Below are 17,597 nucleotides of genomic sequence, written 5' to 3'. Positions count from 1 at the left end.
ACTATAACAGTATTAGAGTACGACTGAAGTATTCCGATTTCATTTTCAATACAGTCCATAAGAGCAAGATGGTACCAGGTGCATTTGTATGAAACAAGACCGAGTAAATCAAGCAATGTGATGCGAGAAACATGAAAGAAGCACTGGCCTCAGATATCCAGATGAGTGGTCCGTTAATCAGCATTACTGTCAGTCATTATGAGGAATAACAGACCTTGGAATGTCTTGACTGACCAATCAGAATCAAGCATTTCAACTGTATAATACATTTAACAAGGTTGATCAGATCTTTGCTACCAATTTTTTTAAAAATGGAACTGGTTCTTATAAAAATAAGTTCCTTATTTAAAATATTGGAACCAAATAAAAGTTATGATGCAATTCCATTTTAAGGTTTACCTTTGTCAGGACAACGATTAAATTCTTTACCATATATCTTCAATTTATTCTTGAAATTCCTTTTGATTCCCAGCCCTGGTCTCCTTTCCTCCCTCTTTTTTTCTGTGGCAGAGGAAGCCTCCTTTTCTTGATCCGCTGAAGCTGTGTGCTCCGCAAATGACTTTTAATTGTATTAGGGGCAGCTGTGACATGGGGCTGTGGCGTGGGGGGATTTTTGGAGGAGGGAGCGCGGGAGCCGTGCTAAGCCTGCCCCCGGCTCATATCTGAGGGGTGTGTGGGGCCCTGATAGCACAGCGGAGTGACGAGGGAGAGGGGGATTGGGAACGTCTTAAGCGGCTAATCTGTTTGTGTGTTTGCTGAGGTTGGATTGAGCTGTAATGAGGGCTTCTGTATCTGAATATGCCAGGCGTGCCGGATAAAGAACCGAAAGGGAGAGGAGAGCAGAGAGGAGTGCTGGGGTATGCGCCTGGGATGGAGGCGTGTGGTGTGCCAGGTGTCTGGGCAGTGCCAGAGCAGAGTGGGATAAGCAGGTGTTCCACACTGTTAATGTTTGTCTTGCAGCGACGAGCTGGATTTTGCCCGTCCTGCTCCGCTCGAGTGTGGCTCTTTGTGATATGTGTATCTTCTCGTCCATTTCTCTCTTGGGACGCATTGATGCCCCTTTTTGTTTTACAAAATGATGTAGGGTTATATTTATTGCAGATTTACAAATAAATCGAATCAAAAATGTATTCACAATTAAAGAAAATGAAATTTACAAATTAATATTCAGTGTTTCTCAGAAATTCATGAATTATTTTTATACATCTAGAAATTAATTAAATTTTTATATATCTGTTTTGTGTTTTAGAGGATTTTTTTGCACTTTTGCTTTCAGAAATAAATCCACAAATAAATGTGCACAATTCTACAAACGCATGGGAAATAATTAAAGAAATAAATGTTAGCAAGAATATTGAAATAATAATAATACTAACCATTGATGAAATTAAAACCCATATTTAAAATAAATAAATAAATAAAAATCAGATCTCAAAACTTTCTCTCCAAAATTGTCATGTAAATGTGTGTTTATTTTTTGGGCAAGTAACTTAAGTAATACAAGCAATTACCTCTGAGAATAATAATAATAAAAAAATGCAGGATAACCCTAACAAGCATATAAAATATATTTTTGTACTATATAAACTTTTAGAACTCCCTCTTAAATAATAAGTCCCTCTTAAGTATGAACACCCCCCAGTAACCGTCATGTTAGTAAGGATGGGACTGTGTGCACTATATTAGACCTAACAGCAAATCCTTAACCTTAAAGAGGATCCATTGCATTCAGAAACAGCTGAATGAAGCACAACTCAGGGTCTCGAGATTATTTTTAACCTGGCATGCCTTAAAAAACATGTAGGAAACACATTATGTATATATTATCAGCACAAAATCGTTATTATTACGAATTTTCTTTAAGCCCTGGGTTTCCAAGTTGGGGGCGTGTCAGCGAGGAAAAAATGTCAGATGCAATAAATGCAGCATCTGTAATAGTGGTAAATTTATTAAAAATAATGAAATTATAATGTTTTTTTCATTGCATATTCTTTATATTCAGAATTTTGTAGATGTAGAATTAAAAGATCTTGCTGGATTTTATGCAGGAAAATATATATGCTATCTTGTTCAGAGGAAAGTTATTTGAACTCACTTAACTTTCTAATTGACTTCCTAACTCATAAATATGAACTTCAACAGAATCTCACAAGTTGACAGTGCCCATTCATTTTAAGTAAATGGCATTTAAATATTAAATTGTTTTGATTCAAGTAAAACTATACTAAACAAAATTATAAATGCAACACTTTTGTTTTTGCCCCCATTTTTCATATGCTGAACTCAAAGATCTAAGACTTTTTCCATGTACACAAAAGGCCTATTTCTCTCAAAAATTGTTCACAAATCTGTCTAAATCTGTGTTAGTGAGCACTTCTCCTTTGCTGAGATAATCCATCCACCTCACAGGTGTGGCATATCAAGATGCTGATTAGACAGTATGATTATTGCACAGGTGTGCCTTAGGCTGGCCACAATAAAAGGCCACTCTAAAATTTGCGCACACACACATTATCACACAGCACAATGCCACAGATATCGCAAGTTTTGAGGAAGCGTGCAATTGTCATGCTGACTGCAGGAATGTCCACCAGAGCTGTTGCCCGTGAATTGAATGTTAATTTCTCTAACATAAGCCATCTCCAAAGGCGTTTCAGAGAATTTGGCAGTACCAACTATCACAACCGGCCTCACAAGTGCAGACCACGTGTAACCACACCAGCCCAGGACCTCCACATCCAGCATCTTCACCTCCAAGATCGTCTGAGACCAGCCACCCGGACAGCTGCTGCAACAATCGGTTTGCATAACCAAAGAATTTCTGCACAAACTGTCTCTGGGAAGCTCATCTGCATGCTCGTCGTCTTCATCGGGGTCTCGACCTGACTGCAGTTTGTCATCGTAACCGACTTGAGTGGGCAAATGCTCACATTCGATGGCGTCTGGCACTTTGGAGAGGTGTTCTCTTCATGGATGAATCCCGGTTTTCACTGTACAGGGCAGATGGCAGACAGCGTGGATGGCGTCGTGTGGGTGAGCGTTTTGCTGATGTCAACGTTGTGGATCGAGTGGCCCATGGTGGCGGTGGGGTTATGGTATGGGCAGGCGTATGTTATGGACAACGAACACAGGTGCATTTTATTGATGGCATTTTGAATGCACAGAGATACCGTGATGAGATCCTGAGGCCCATTGTTGTGCCATTCATCCACGACCATCACCTCATGTTGCAGCATGATAATGCACGGCCCCATGTTGCAAGGATCTGTACACAATTCCTGGAAGCTGAAAATATCCCAGTTCTATCATGGCCAGCATACTCACCGGACATGTCACCCATTGAGCATGTTTGGGATGCTCTGGATCGGCGTATACGACAGCGTGTTCCAGTTCCTGCCAATATCCAGCAACTTCGCACAGCCATTGAAGAGGAGTGGACCAACATTCCACAGGCCACAATCAACAACCTGATCAACTCTGTGCGAAGGAGATGGGTTGCACTGCGTGAGGCAAATGGTGGTCACACCAGACTGTTTTTCGGACCCCCCAAATACAGTAAAACTGCACATTTTAGAGTGGCCTTTTATTGTGGCCAGCCTAAAGCACACCTGTGCAATAATCATGCTGTCTAATCAGCATCTTGATATGCCACACCTGTGAGGTGGATGGATTATCTCAGCAAAGGAGAAGTGCTTACTAACACAGATTTAGACAGATTTGTGAACAATTGTTGAGAGAAATAGACCTTTTGTGTACATGGAAAAAGTCTTAGATCTTTGAGTTCAGCTCATGAAAAATGGGGGCAAAAACAAAAGTGTTGCGTTTATAATTTTGTTCAGTATATATCGTTCATGAATAGATGATATACATTGCACACTGAGTTTTTGCATGTTAAATATAAATACGACCACACGTTGTGTCAATCGCATTTACACACTGCCTCCAAAACTTTCGCCCATCATAAAAAAATGTGCATCATAAATTTCTGCGTTTTCCCATCCATAGCAAGCATTTTGATAGGAAAGGATGACGAATATGAAAAAAACTAAAAAACGCATACGAAAATTTCGGACTCGGTATGCAAGGACCTTTAATAGTCAAGAAAATCCCACAAAATAACACCTTTTTCAAAAAATATAAATGAATTGCCTAACCTGCAGCATATTGTTATGAAGATATTAGCAAAAGTGATTTGAGACTTGATGCTGATTTCACCTGGACCCTGCACCAGAGATTATGAACGTGTGTGCTTGGCACACCTACGGTTCACTTCACCTATGGAGTGACGTGAATATAAAAATAAAGAGGTGGGGGGCGTCACAGCTAACATGGCCATACCAATCTCTCATGTTGTGTTTATCAGCTCAGAGACACATAGACTGAGTGCATTAGGCAGGGTTTGCAGGTCTGTCTGCTCAGATAACTAGCGTCAGCCAAAGACACAGAGAGACAGACAGCTTGAAGAAGAGGAAATGAATTGGAGATAAAGAAATATTCATTTCCCTTTTTACTTGTCCCATGTTTTTTGTGTGTGGTGCTGGATAAGAGCAGCTGGTGGTAGCGGCTAGTTACCTTTATTAATTGTTCCCTTTGATTTCTCCTTTTCCTGTGTGTATAAGTATGTATGTACGTACGTCTGTGTGTGTGAAGCCTGAGAGTGAAGATAATGGAATGTACTGGCTGTCTGGCAGTGGTGAAGGGAATTCTGGGAGTCTGAAGTAGGCGACGTGTGTGTGTGAGTGCGCGGCAGAGCCAGCTGCTCCGTGCTGATAGCGCTATCTGATTGTGAGCGTGCCGTCTCCCTCAAAGGGCCGCTCAGGAGAGAATAGAATGGAAGATGGATGACAGCGAAAAAATGGCATTTTATCGGAAAATAGTTCAAAGTTTATAAATAAAATAAAGCTTTTTTTGCAGCAGGACTGGGGAGGACAGATAAAGCAGCAGTTCCGGCCTCTGTCCCAACTCTCCTTTCTCTCTGCCTTTCTCTTCATTTACAGAGATGTTAGTGTGGTTTATAATAAACCTGCGAGCGCAGATTAGAGTGGGAACTGAAGAAACTCGTCATCGTGGTTCTGCTCTTCTAAACTGGCCTCCCTGCCAGAGCTTACGTTCTGTGCCGTCTTGACAAGGTTCATGCATGAAAGAGATGATTTTGAATGTGTGTGTGTGTGTGTTTGCGTTTAAGTGCGGGTTGCAGGCAGCATGGGTTGATGTATCACAGCTTAAACAATCTTGAGAATCTAGACTAGTGATAGACCCACATATCAGCCAATATTAGGATATAAATTATCATTTATGATGGATAATTGTGCTTGCCTATCCAAGTAACTGTATAAATCCTACTGTATCATATTTGATACGTAAATTTGTAAGGCCTTTATAGTCATGATCAAAATTTTGCTTGAATTTTATTTATTTTTTTTTGAAAAATCATATTAAATTGATGCATTAAATATGATGCATTAAGCTTTTGAGGAATGTTTATTCTTACATCTTTCAGTTATGATTGTATGCATTTCATTATATATTTTGCCCCCCACAATAAAAAGTACAGAACTTACAAAGACATATATGAAGAGTTCAGATGCAAAAGCTTCTAAGTGCCGTCTGAAATTTCCATCTAAAATTAGCATTTTTATCAGGCTCCTATGTTTAGGTTCAGTACATTTATTATAATGGCAATGTATAGGTCCTTTTCAGTGCAATTAAAGTGAAATAACTTAACATAAATAAAGGAGCCTGATAAAAATGCTCATTTTAGAAGAAAATTTCAGACAGCACTTAGAAGCTTTTGCATCTGAACTCTTCATTTAGAGATATAGAGTGACAACTGATCTTTAGATGCCTTCAAAGTAGTGTGGTATTGTATAGTTATAATGATCTCATTGAGATACATTATCAGATTAAGCTATCAGAAATTCATCATATCTTTTGGCCATAAAAATATCAGCAACTGCACCAAAATGCAGCTCTGAAATATTATTATTATTTTTTAAATGAACTCCATATTATATGTACAGGGTTAAGATACAACTTTGTTCATTTTCAACCAGTTTTTATTTTTACCATGCCGGAAGTGTATATAAATGATCAATAATATGTACTCTTTCTCCCAGCACCCAGATCTCCTGGTTTATAAAAAAAAAATGCTGTAACTCGCATGGTTTTCCATTAAATTCAAGCCAAAATTAAGATTTAAGTTAAGGGACATGCATAATATAGAAATGGAAAATTTACCAGCTTGACCAAATCATTTGCTATCATTCAATAATAATTTATTATTCCTCCAAAACTAAGTGGTCTGTGTGTGATACTAGTGCTTTGTTCCTCAGGTGAGTTATCAGTTGGGCAGTGTGATGGATCTCTTCAGCACGAGTCTCTCTGTGGCTGGTGTTCTTCCCCCTGATGACCGTGTCATTGATGGTCTCGATTTAAGTCCTGCCCTCTTCAACAACTCACTGCTCGACAGGTAACCACCTCAAAGCAAGTGTGACTTTCATTCACATTTGATTATTTTGTGGTTGGGTGGTCAGTCGAGACTGATTCCTAAAAAAATCTCTTGCCAGAATGTCCTCTGGTGTTTACGCAGTTAGATGGCCTTACTCTGCAAATATGATGCAGCCATTGCTGTCTCAGTACAGCTCCAAAGATGATTTGAGTGATCATTACTTTGCTGCTATAGCATACAGTCTCTGTCGGTGTTCTTCTGGGTAAAAGAGTGATTTTGAGGGAAGTTAAGGTCTCCTGTTAAAGCCACTACCTGGAGGATCTTTTTGCAAAAGGTGTTTTACTGAACACATATTGTCAAAATGGAATGAGACACGGTGGGCAGTATTGGCAACTGGAATGACTTATCACAAGATTCCCATTTCATACCCAACAGACCCATCTTCTATTATCGTGGCAACCAGATGATGGCAGTGCGGATCGGGCAATACAAGGCGCACTATTGGACTTGGAGCAACTCATGGGAGGAATTCAACACGGTGAGTGATTGCAAATTTTCGGTTTCTATTTCAGTTTCTATCTTTCTCCCCTATTTTCGAGGTCGGCAAACAACGAGTCAAGTCAAATTGATTTGTATAGTGCACCGCACTCAAAGCAGCTTTACAGAATGTCACACTGTTATGTCTATAATGCTTTACCAAGAGCAAATTGTTGGAATCTGGCAATGTTGATATATATTTAACAATGCATGTGGTCCTCCTGATTTGTGTCTCACTATAATGTATTTATAGTGTTGTTTAGCAAATATACCTATATTAGAGATTAAGAGAAAGTAAGCGATTCTCATACAGTATTAATGAAAATTTGATCAATTGTCACAGGTGAAAAGTCTGATGCTTGGGTACATGCCTGATCATTCTAATTATTGATAATTAAGGGGTTTAGATAAGGGTCAGTTTTGTCAGAGTTGAAAATTCTCAAAAACGGTCAATTAAGATCAGATTGGTTGTCAGAGAGTCTGATGTGAGTACAACATTTACAAATTTAATTAGCAGGTATTTTAGTGACAGTTTTGAGGAACATAGGGTATGGTTTAATTTCTGTTAGTAACAAATCTGATTTCAGATAGAATAACTATTATGATGTTGTTTCTTACTGTGGTTGAAAATTACTTTTTTGTGATAAGGATTTTGGTCATATTGTCCACCTCTCAGTAATTTAAACAGTCACATAATGCTTTAATTCCCCAGTGAGCAAGCCAGGTTGACAGTGGCAGGGAATGAAAAACTAGCCAAACAAACAAAAAAACTAAAAGCTGTTGCTCATAGTTAGGGTTAAAGATTAAGGATGCACCAATTTTGGCTAATACCAATAAGATAATTATTTTAATGTAATGGCCAATAACCAGTAAATTGCGTATATTTAAATTTAATACAACTTTGTATTAATAAATTAAAACGTCAAGAATAAAAACACTTAAAATCAATAGTTTTAAGTGTTACAAGTGAATGTAGGCATCACAACATTACATTGTTCAATATGAAAAATTTATATTTTCAGAATTACTGAAGACTACATTTAACAGCATGATTAAATTATTGGTGTTTTTAGGAGGGATAGTTTACCTAAATGAAAATTTTCATAAATTACTCACCTTGTATATTGTGTTTGATTGTATGACACTTTTTCTTCTGTGAAATGTTTTTTTTCTTTATACAGTGCACCATCCCAGTTGCTTGATTTCTGAATGCTTGAGACTATAAAATCAATTAGACAACTTTATTACTGCCATAGGTAACTGTCTAGAGCTACAATTGTAATTTGTAAATACAATTTAATTACTATTTATTTATTTACTTTTTTATTAAAGTTCTATTTTGACCCCTATAGTAGGTGTTTTTTTTTTTTTACTTCCATGATATTTGAGGGAGGTGGCACAACAATAAAATCCTGCTTAGGGCACCCATTTGGCCAGCAGCGGCTCTGGATATATCATACATATCTATAAGGGATTGTTAAAACCTCATCTGGTGCTGTTTGTATTATAGATGTGAATGACGCCTTAAATTGTGTGGCTTTTCAGTTGCTTGATGAACATTAAAGCGGGCAAAAATATCCCACTGATTTACAATGAAATACTTTTTGACTTGCAACCACCTAAAACCTATCCAAAACACCTCACTCAAAGACCTAAGCATGGTGGTAACATTTGTACAACCATTCCCATTTTCTCCGAATAAATGTTAGAATCTAGATATTGTCTCGCGTTCCCCCGATTTCTTGCCTCTTGATGCAGTAATTGCATTCCAAAATGCACATTAGCACGTTAATGTTATCTGAAAAACAATGCCTTATCAAATAGACTTGAAGATCAGGCAGTAATGAATATTAATGGAGCTAATGGAGCGGGACCACTTCTGCAAACACGCTTCATCTATTAGCACGCTATTCCAGCAGCATCCCTCATGCTGTGAGTTGCGTTCTGTCAAGCCCTCGGGGACACGTCTGTCTGTCTCTCATACCCACTACACACGCTCCGTTTCCCATTAAAATCACACAACACGCATACATGCAACCCCTGTCCGCCTGGGCCGGGGGCTTCTTCTCCGAACGCGAGGGTTTGTTTTATGCCCCATCGGTTGCTTAAATTGCTCTCTCCTGGATGGCCGCTGAATCAATAGCAGCCCCCTTTATCAGCTCATGTGAACTGGAGTGTAACTTCACAAATAATGGTGGCTGATTGCTTGTGAGCTGCCAATCGATTGTTTGAGCTCGCCTCTCACGCTGAGGACGGAGAGGGTTGATGTGTTTTCGGGAGGTTTCACCTGCTGCTTTAGAGTTACACACACATTCAGATGCGTTTTCACCTCTAGTACCATTTGGCACATCAATTTACCCATCATTTTTAAGCTCACAGCACTGAAATTGATTTGAATGATTGTGGGTGACGTCAGAGATTAAGCAATAAACTTTTTGCACAGATTTAGGCAGTGATCCATACTGCACTAATCTGAAAACAAGGCTTTTTCACCCTTTGGTTTGTTTCCTGTTAAACTCGGTTGAAATGATGGCTTAATAGTATCGGTCACTTGGGTGAATTCCTCTTGAAACCTGTGCGGATCAGCGAGGTGTGAAATGAGAAATTTCACTGTGTAAGTGCTTTGCATCTGATGATCCTCTGCGCCACACTTTTGAGCAACAATATGAAGTATACCTCACCTAAGACTTAAGATACCTGAGAATTCTTCTCTTAAATAACACGTCTCACCAGTTTCACTGCACTTAACGATTAGAAATCTGAGCTTTGATTGACGGCTGGGCTTTGGGAGGAACTGTTGTTGTTTGGCAGTCAAGGGTTGTCGTATTACATGGTTTGAAGTCACATGATACAATGGAGATTGTTTCAAAGCACATTACTTCACATTAATAAAAAATTATGAAAGTAATTTAATTTCAGCTCTTTCAGAAGACAATTCATTGTTTCATGTACTACATTGAGTACATGCAGTGTATTACGAGTACAATTGTGTTCTAAGAATATTGTTAGCCCTTTGACAAATTGCTTTTCATCTTTTGGATAAAAGCTAAATGCATAAATGTAAATTCAGTTCAATAACTGTGTCGATGTTACAAATCAATTATGAAACTAGTTCAGTTCAGCTGTAAGCAGCTCTAGAAGACATTATTCAGCTCAAGACAGTTCAATATTGATTAAATTCAGTTCAATAAGAGTGTCAGTGTTGCAAAGTTAGTGTAATTATCCAGCTCAATTCATTTCAGGTTTTGTTCTCATGCGATAGTGTCAGTGCAGTTAAATTGATAATATTACTGAATATTAATTGTGTTTTAAAAACCATAGCGGAAAATAATCGAAACTTCATCAGTTGACACTTGTGGGAGAAGAAAAAGAAAAGGAAAAGAATCTTGGGTGAAACCAGGCTTAAAGGGATAGCTCACCTTCAGTTGTTCCTCATTGACTTGCATAGTGTTTTTGTTTTTTCCATTCTATGGAAGTCAGTGGGGATCAGCAAATGAACGCTTGAAGTGTTGAACCACAAACTTTCCAGTGTTTCTTACAGGATTTTAGTTTTGTAACTGCGCAGAATCAACCCCCCAAACTGAAATTTGTGCCTAACAGTGTGCTGAACGATATTTGTTTTGTTTAATTTAAAAACACCAATTATTACACTACATTTCTGGATATGTATTTTTAAGTACACATATGATTAACTAGTTATAATTCTGATTTACGTTTTACTAACCTCACATATGTGCATTTTTAACATTTGCACTTCTTTCGTCCTTTCAAGACACACACACATGTAATGTCAAATTACATTACATTGTAGTGCCAAGTATCCTAGTCAAAAAATTCACAAAAACACTTGGCTAATATGTTTAGGAAATATCACACAACGAAAAGTGTGACAGCACAATTGGATGTAGAACAAATGTTGTTAATAACAGTTCAGTAAACAAGATGTTAATATTGATTGCCAGCACCAACAAAACAAATTCTAAAAGTATCAGTTTTTGTGTGAGAAAAAGTTTGTGAGTAGAACATTAATTTTTTTATCATTGAATATCCGATTTCACTTGGGAATTCACATTACGGATGTTAAATTGGTTGTGAATGCCATTTCATGCTGACTTTAATCCAGAATATTTTTAAGAAAGCTTTTTTTGAGCATCAACAAATCCAAGTTATTTGATGTTCGTGCACATTTTTCACGGGTGATCCACTTGCCCCTCTTGCTGTTTCTTTCACCATGCTAACCTGCTCTCATTTTTCAGCGGCACAGAGCCGCTCGCGCTGCATTATTAATAGAGAAGCGCTGTTGCCTTTGCTCCTTGGGTGCAGGCTGAAGCACTCTCTCCAAACCTTGTGGGATTTGGACTGTTTCATGCCTGTAAGATCAGTGCACACAGACTGCTTCAAAGACAGAGAGCAAGTTGCAGGCCAGATCATAGGGGACCGTGTGCTGCCATGAAGCGTGTTTGTGTGCCACAGCTTGCTACCCAGTCCCTGGGTGCCACAACACAGTCTTTTATGTATTCACAATCGCCTTATAAATGACCCCCCAAGCATATGCTCTTGTGAAGCACACCAAAATATTAAAACAGTGCTCATTTGGAAGAAACCTGTCTTACTTCCCAGTTCCCCCAGGGCACAACACACACAAATAAAGCCCTGCAGTCTTTCTGGCAGACAGGATTCACAATAGCCTCTAGCTACTGAAAACACACACACACACACACACACACACGTACCCCAACTCTTCTGTAATCTTATTATTTGTTGTGCTTTGATGAATTTGATGATGGTTTGTAGGGGTTATAGCAAGTAGTGGACTAATCTGTCTTCTTGTGGATCATGTGACTTCAGTTCTGCTTGTTCTGTATGAAGACACAAATCTACTGATAAATAATTATATATTTAAATCGGGTGAGAAAATCACAAGAACAAGCGTCTGAAGTCTTTTTCTCTTGCAAAAGTCTTTTTCCTCAGCACATCAGTCTATACAGTTATTTTCAGTGTAACCTCACTACATTTTAAAATGGGAAACAAGATATAATTCTAGTTTCAGCATTACTTGTTCTTGAGATATTGCTGTTTAAAAGAAAAATGTAGCAGTATATGAAATGTGACCCGTATTTAGTTTTGGTCCACTGAAAACAGTTTACTCATGGATTTCTCTGGAAAAGAACCATGTAGGGCAGTGGTCGGCAACAGGCGGCCAAAACTGGCCCACCCACGCCCGCAGCCAGATTATTTTGATTTTGATAGTGGCTGGTTCTGAAATAGATCTGTCATGACAGCAACAGTTACTCACAATCAGACTATGTGAGTGGAGCGGTGCGTGGAGTGGAACGGTGTGATTTTGAATGGAGCGAGGAGCGGATTTTTAAAAAGTCGGAGTGTCGTGGTTTTCACTCGCTCCAAGAGCACTCCATCACCGCTCCTTAACGAGTACAATTCATGCCAACAGCCCGTAATGTATCTGCATATTTAGCAAGAATTCACGTTAAACATATTTAGCTAGCTAAATATAAAAGGATCACTCAAATCAGATAGAAAGTGAAGGCTATGATGACTGCAGTGGACATGAGCCAGAAGTTATATTGAATTTGTTTGTTCCTTCTGAATATTGTCAGCTGACAGCTGACTTTTTCTTTCTCAGAATTGCATGATATAAACTCGCAATTGCGAGTTAAAAAGTAAATTCTGAGATATAAACTCGCAATTCTGAGAAATAAAGTCAGAGCTGAAATATAAACTCGCAATTTTGACTTTTTTTTCTCAGAATTGTGAGATATAAACTTGCAATTCTGAGAACATATCAGTCTTTTCCCCCCTCAAAACTGGACTTAACTCGCAATTCTGACATTACAACTCGCAATTGCAAGTTTATATCTAACAATTCTGTGAAAAAAAAAAAAAAAGTCCGAATTGTGAGATAAAAAGTCACAATAACCTTTTTTTTAAATTTTTTATTCAGTGGCGGAAAGGGCCTTCCATAGAACTGTGATATTTCAAATATCTGCAGCGTTGACACTGAATGACCCCTTAATGAACTTCATGCAATTTGTATGTTGCTTCCAAATAGTCTATTTAATCAGAATACACTTACTTTGAATAGTTGTCAAAGGAGAAAGATGTTTTTTGCTCCCACAAGGTGTTACATCTACCAGCAGGGATAACTGGACCATGCTAACCAGCCAAACATTGACCCATTCTCATATTAGTAGTAATTTGCATAACAACATACAGCATTCATTTACAAAACATTGACTCTGAGTGTTTGGAATAGTTGCCTTGTCATGTTACTCATCTCATCCTCTTAATTGATTTTTTTTTTTAGTCTAGGTCAGTTTCAGCTGTTTATTAATCTCTAGTAAGTTGTGACTTCAGTCAGGTGGTTGTTTAAGGAGGAAGATAAATGTTCTCACCTTGTTTTCCAAACAGGGTATAAACTTCTGTCCTGGTCAGGAGGTTCTTGGTGTTACCACACACACGCAAGAGGAACACACCATGCAACCACTCATTTTCCACCTGGGACAGGACCCTGGGGAGAGATACCCAATCAGGTAAGGGTTTAATGATTGGATACCAGATGTCAAGAACCACACTATTCAATATGAATTCAGTGCCATAAACAATTTTTTTTTTATGTAAAAAAAAAAAAAACAATGTGAAGAAATGCATCACGGTTCTTTCTCAAATGATTTAATATCAAATATCAAGCTTCCACGTCCTTTGAAAAGGGCATGTTTCGCATGTTTTGTGCAAAAGATTTGTGCCTTTTTAAGCCAGTATTGAAAAACTGAGAGGCAGTGAAGCATCAAGAATTGTTTAGTTATTGCATTATTCCCTAAATTGAAAACAAATGGAATTCTTAGTTGCCTAGAGATGTTAATTCTCTTTTAAGTTCTTTCAAGCCCAGGTCTGCACTTGATTTTCTGTAGAAAACTAAATTAGCTTTCCACTCTGTTATTCTAATCCTGTTGGATGGCACAGGTGTATTTATAGGGGCCGTATCCTCACACCATAAACCTTATTGCTGGCAGATTTAATGAACAACAAGTAAGAAACCACTGAACCAGTCATGCCATCCAAACTGTAATGAAGCATGAGCCCACGGTCTGTGACATGTTCGTCCATCTGGGCTCTGCACAGCTCTGTGTACATCAGAAGGGATGAGGTTCTGGATATTTGGGGTCGATAGTGAGGCACAGCTGCTGATTGATTGTGCAGTCCGTAGAGGGTTTATCAAATTCGACGCTTTGTGAGCTGAAGATGACTATCTGTATTCATCGGCTGTTGGCTAGAAGTTAAAATGGCAAAATAGAATAGTTATGATGGAAACACAAAAGACATCAACTCTCTAGGGAAAACACAGACTGATCAGATTTAAATGTATGTGAGGAAGATCAAACTGATTTGTGGGTCGGCACTGGCTCAATGGCATTTCCAAGGCAAAGTTATTATAATTAAGTAAGCTGAAACAAAAACTAGAAAAACTAAATAAAAGCTAATTTTTTCCCTTTTTTTGTCTTTAATATTTGGAGTTACTGGCGTGCCCAAATGGGTGGCATGGAGTGGACCGATCCACTCCTAAAATTTCATTGGCCAACTTAACAGTTAATAACAGTGATAATAGTGACTGTTGAGAAATACCATTTAATGTCTGATTTATATTAAACCTAAGTGTTCTGGTGGACCCTTCCAAGGTATCTTGGAGTGGGAATGTGCAATTCCCTTCATTCCAGGGAAATGTGCATATACAGCAGGAAATCATTTAAACCAGCCAATGGCCAGTCGACAACAGACCAAACCCCCCCTGCCCCACCATATCAAACTTGTTTCTTTCTTCTCTACATCATCTGTCATCTGTCCTATCAGCTTCTATATAAATCCTCCCTCTTTTCTTTACCTTCCTTTTTTTTTCTTGTCTATCAACCCATTTATTTATTTTTTTATTTACTTACTTGTTTTGTTTTGTGTTTTATTTTGTTGTTGTTGAAAGAACAATATTATTAATATTATTATGAATATCAACAATAACATTTTATAAAATAGTATAAATATTTAATTCCTTCAATGCTTCACACTTTCAAACATTCTGGAGGTAAAGATCATGTTTTTTTAGGTGGTTATACTATATGTATTTTTATGTATATATGTGTATATTTGTATGTTTTGTTTTTTTCCCCCTATTCCTCTTTGTCCACTTGTTTAATTGTTTCCTCCTGCATTTTTTTTTTTCTTTTCTTTCGTAAGCCAACACAATTGCTGCAATTGCATTCTTCTGGTACATATCTTTTTCTCCCTTGGTTTGTCTGTTTGTGTTGCTTTATTTGCTTCAAGCTGCAGTCCATAACTTTTGGCGCTCTAGCGGTTAATAAACAGAACTGTGCGCATCTTGCGGAAGAACATTGTAGCCGGAGCTACTTCTCTCTGTTTATGTCCATGACAAATCATGCAGGTACTGGGCTCCTCCGCAGCGGTACCTACCCGAACCAGTCTAAAATAGTCCGAATATAAACACTTATTATATGTGTACCATAGTGATTCAGCATAAGCAAAGATTCATGGATGTACTCGCTTATTATATTAATTTTGTAAAAAAAAAAAAAAAAAAAAAAAATATATATATATATATTTTTATATATATATATATATAAAACCTTATTATAATGAACTTTACATGGAACTTTAAACTAATGTTAATTTATTTATAACATTAATTATAATTATAATCGAAGCTCAACAACCAATTTTGGTTATAGACATTTATGGAAACATAAATATCTTGGCTCAGGATTGTCCTGGTTGAAACATTAAAGATTCCCCTGACAAGTAATTTACTGTGTGTTAAGTCAAATAGAAATAAAAATATACTGATAGACTAAAAAATAACTTGTTTGAATTAACTGAAAACAAAATCAAACCCCAGACGTATAATAACCTTGCTATGGAGTGTTTGTATCTGTTGTGTTTTTTATTTGTTTATTTATTTATTTTTTATTCTTTTGGAAAGTCATGAAACTTTTATTCCTGAGATTTTAACCCATTATTGTTAGGGTTTCGAGGGATTTGTTTTTTGTCAATGCGTATTATTAAACTGTAGTGCTTGTCTACGCTTTATCCTATGAAATCTGCAGGCTTGTAATTATTCATGATGTTGTGTGAACTTTTCCTTTTGAATTTTGAGTTTATAACAAATGCCATCCATTCTTACTGTAAATGTGTTAGCAGACCACTTATATCAAACTTTGTGAATCAAATCAGTTTCATTTCAAAATTGCTAAATCTTTATTTGTGAAAAAAGTACATTCATTTACAAATGATTTGTAAATGCATAATGTATTGTGAGCTTACAAAACCTACAAAACCCTATAAAAACCTCCTAAAAATAAGCCCTGTAATTCATACAAATTGTAATAATAATAGTAATAATATATCTATTATTATTATTAATTACTGATATTTATTGTAATTCCAGTATTTTAACCTATTCATCGTGCCTTTATTGAATACAGAGTATATTTATAACATCAGCATGTGTTTTTTCTGCGCTGACATGACCTGCCTTTATTTAGATTTTTGCTGTTTAATTCTTCAGATTAAAGATTAATTCTTCAGATTAGCCTTTGCCTCCTCAAGCCATTTCTCCCTCTCTCGTTCTTTATCTTTCCTCATCCTTCTCTCTATCTCGGTCTCTTTCTCTCTGTCCAGTGCACAAACACACTGTATCGTTGTCCCTGTCTTTGTCATTCACTGAGTGTTTTGGGGGCCTACTACACTAAAGATCAGAGAGAGCTGCGAATCCATTGCTTTCAACAGAGATGCTACATTGCAAGACACACAGAGGAAAATCACAAGGGTTTCTGAAAGTGATGCTTCACATGCAACAAACAGACTGCATGACTCTCAAGCATTTGGAAAATATAATATAATACGCCAAAAAATTTTTTACTTCACCCGTGTAATTGCTCCATATTAAATAGTAACGTAATAGTAACATTTGTGATATAAACAGTGTCTATATATATATATATATATATATATATATATATATATATATATATATATATATACTCGCCAGCCACTTTATTAGGTACACCTGTTCAATTGCTTGGTAACACAAACAGCCAATCACATGGCAGCAACTCAATGCATTTAGGCATCTAGATGTGGTGAAGACGACTTGCTGAAGTTCAAACCGAGCAACTGCGTGAGGCTATCATGTCAATATGAACCAGAATCTCTGAGGAATGTTTCCAACACCTTGTTGAATCTATGCCATGAAGAATTAAGGCAGTTCTGAAGGCAACATAATGTTTACACAATACATGTGTGTACTGTGTATATAAAGACACACACATACAGCATATACAGTGCTGCTTGAAAGTTTGTGAACCCCTTGCAGAATCTGTGAAAATGTACTTTTAACAAAATAAGAGAGATCATACAAAATTCATGTTTTTTTTTTTTTTTGTTTTTTTTAGTACTGTCCTGAGTAAGGTATTTTACATACATTTTTTTTTTTTTGTTTTTTAATTATTAAAATAACTCCATTCAAAAGTTTGTGAACTTTTGATCTTAATACTGTGTGTGGTTACCTGGATGATCCACAACTGTTTTT

The 17,597-nt window shown here is 37.2% G+C and overlaps 1 protein-coding gene across 4 annotated transcripts in view; it reads left to right on the top strand.

Annotated features, from left to right (window-relative positions):
* The window catches only part of LOC306871697 (N-acetylgalactosamine-6-sulfatase-like), a 40,096-nt gene that overhangs the window by 11,991 nt on the left and 10,508 nt on the right, over nucleotides 1–17,597 (top strand). For all 4 annotated transcript variants that reach the window (XM_079419795.1, XM_079419794.1, XM_079419796.1 and 1 more), the window contains 3 exons: nucleotides 6,333–6,469; nucleotides 6,884–6,986; nucleotides 13,415–13,536. In XM_079419795.1, coding sequence (XP_079275921.1) covers nucleotides 6,333–6,469; nucleotides 6,884–6,986; nucleotides 13,415–13,536 — 362 coding nt within the window. The remainder of the gene's footprint in view (nucleotides 1–6,332; nucleotides 6,470–6,883; nucleotides 6,987–13,414; nucleotides 13,537–17,597) is intronic.

Source organism: Barbus barbus (assembly GCF_936440315.1).
Source record: "Barbus barbus genome assembly, chromosome: 1".
NCBI classification, from domain to species: domain Eukaryota; kingdom Metazoa; phylum Chordata; class Actinopteri; order Cypriniformes; family Cyprinidae; genus Barbus; species Barbus barbus.
This window is presented reverse-complemented; position numbering and strand designations above follow the sequence as displayed.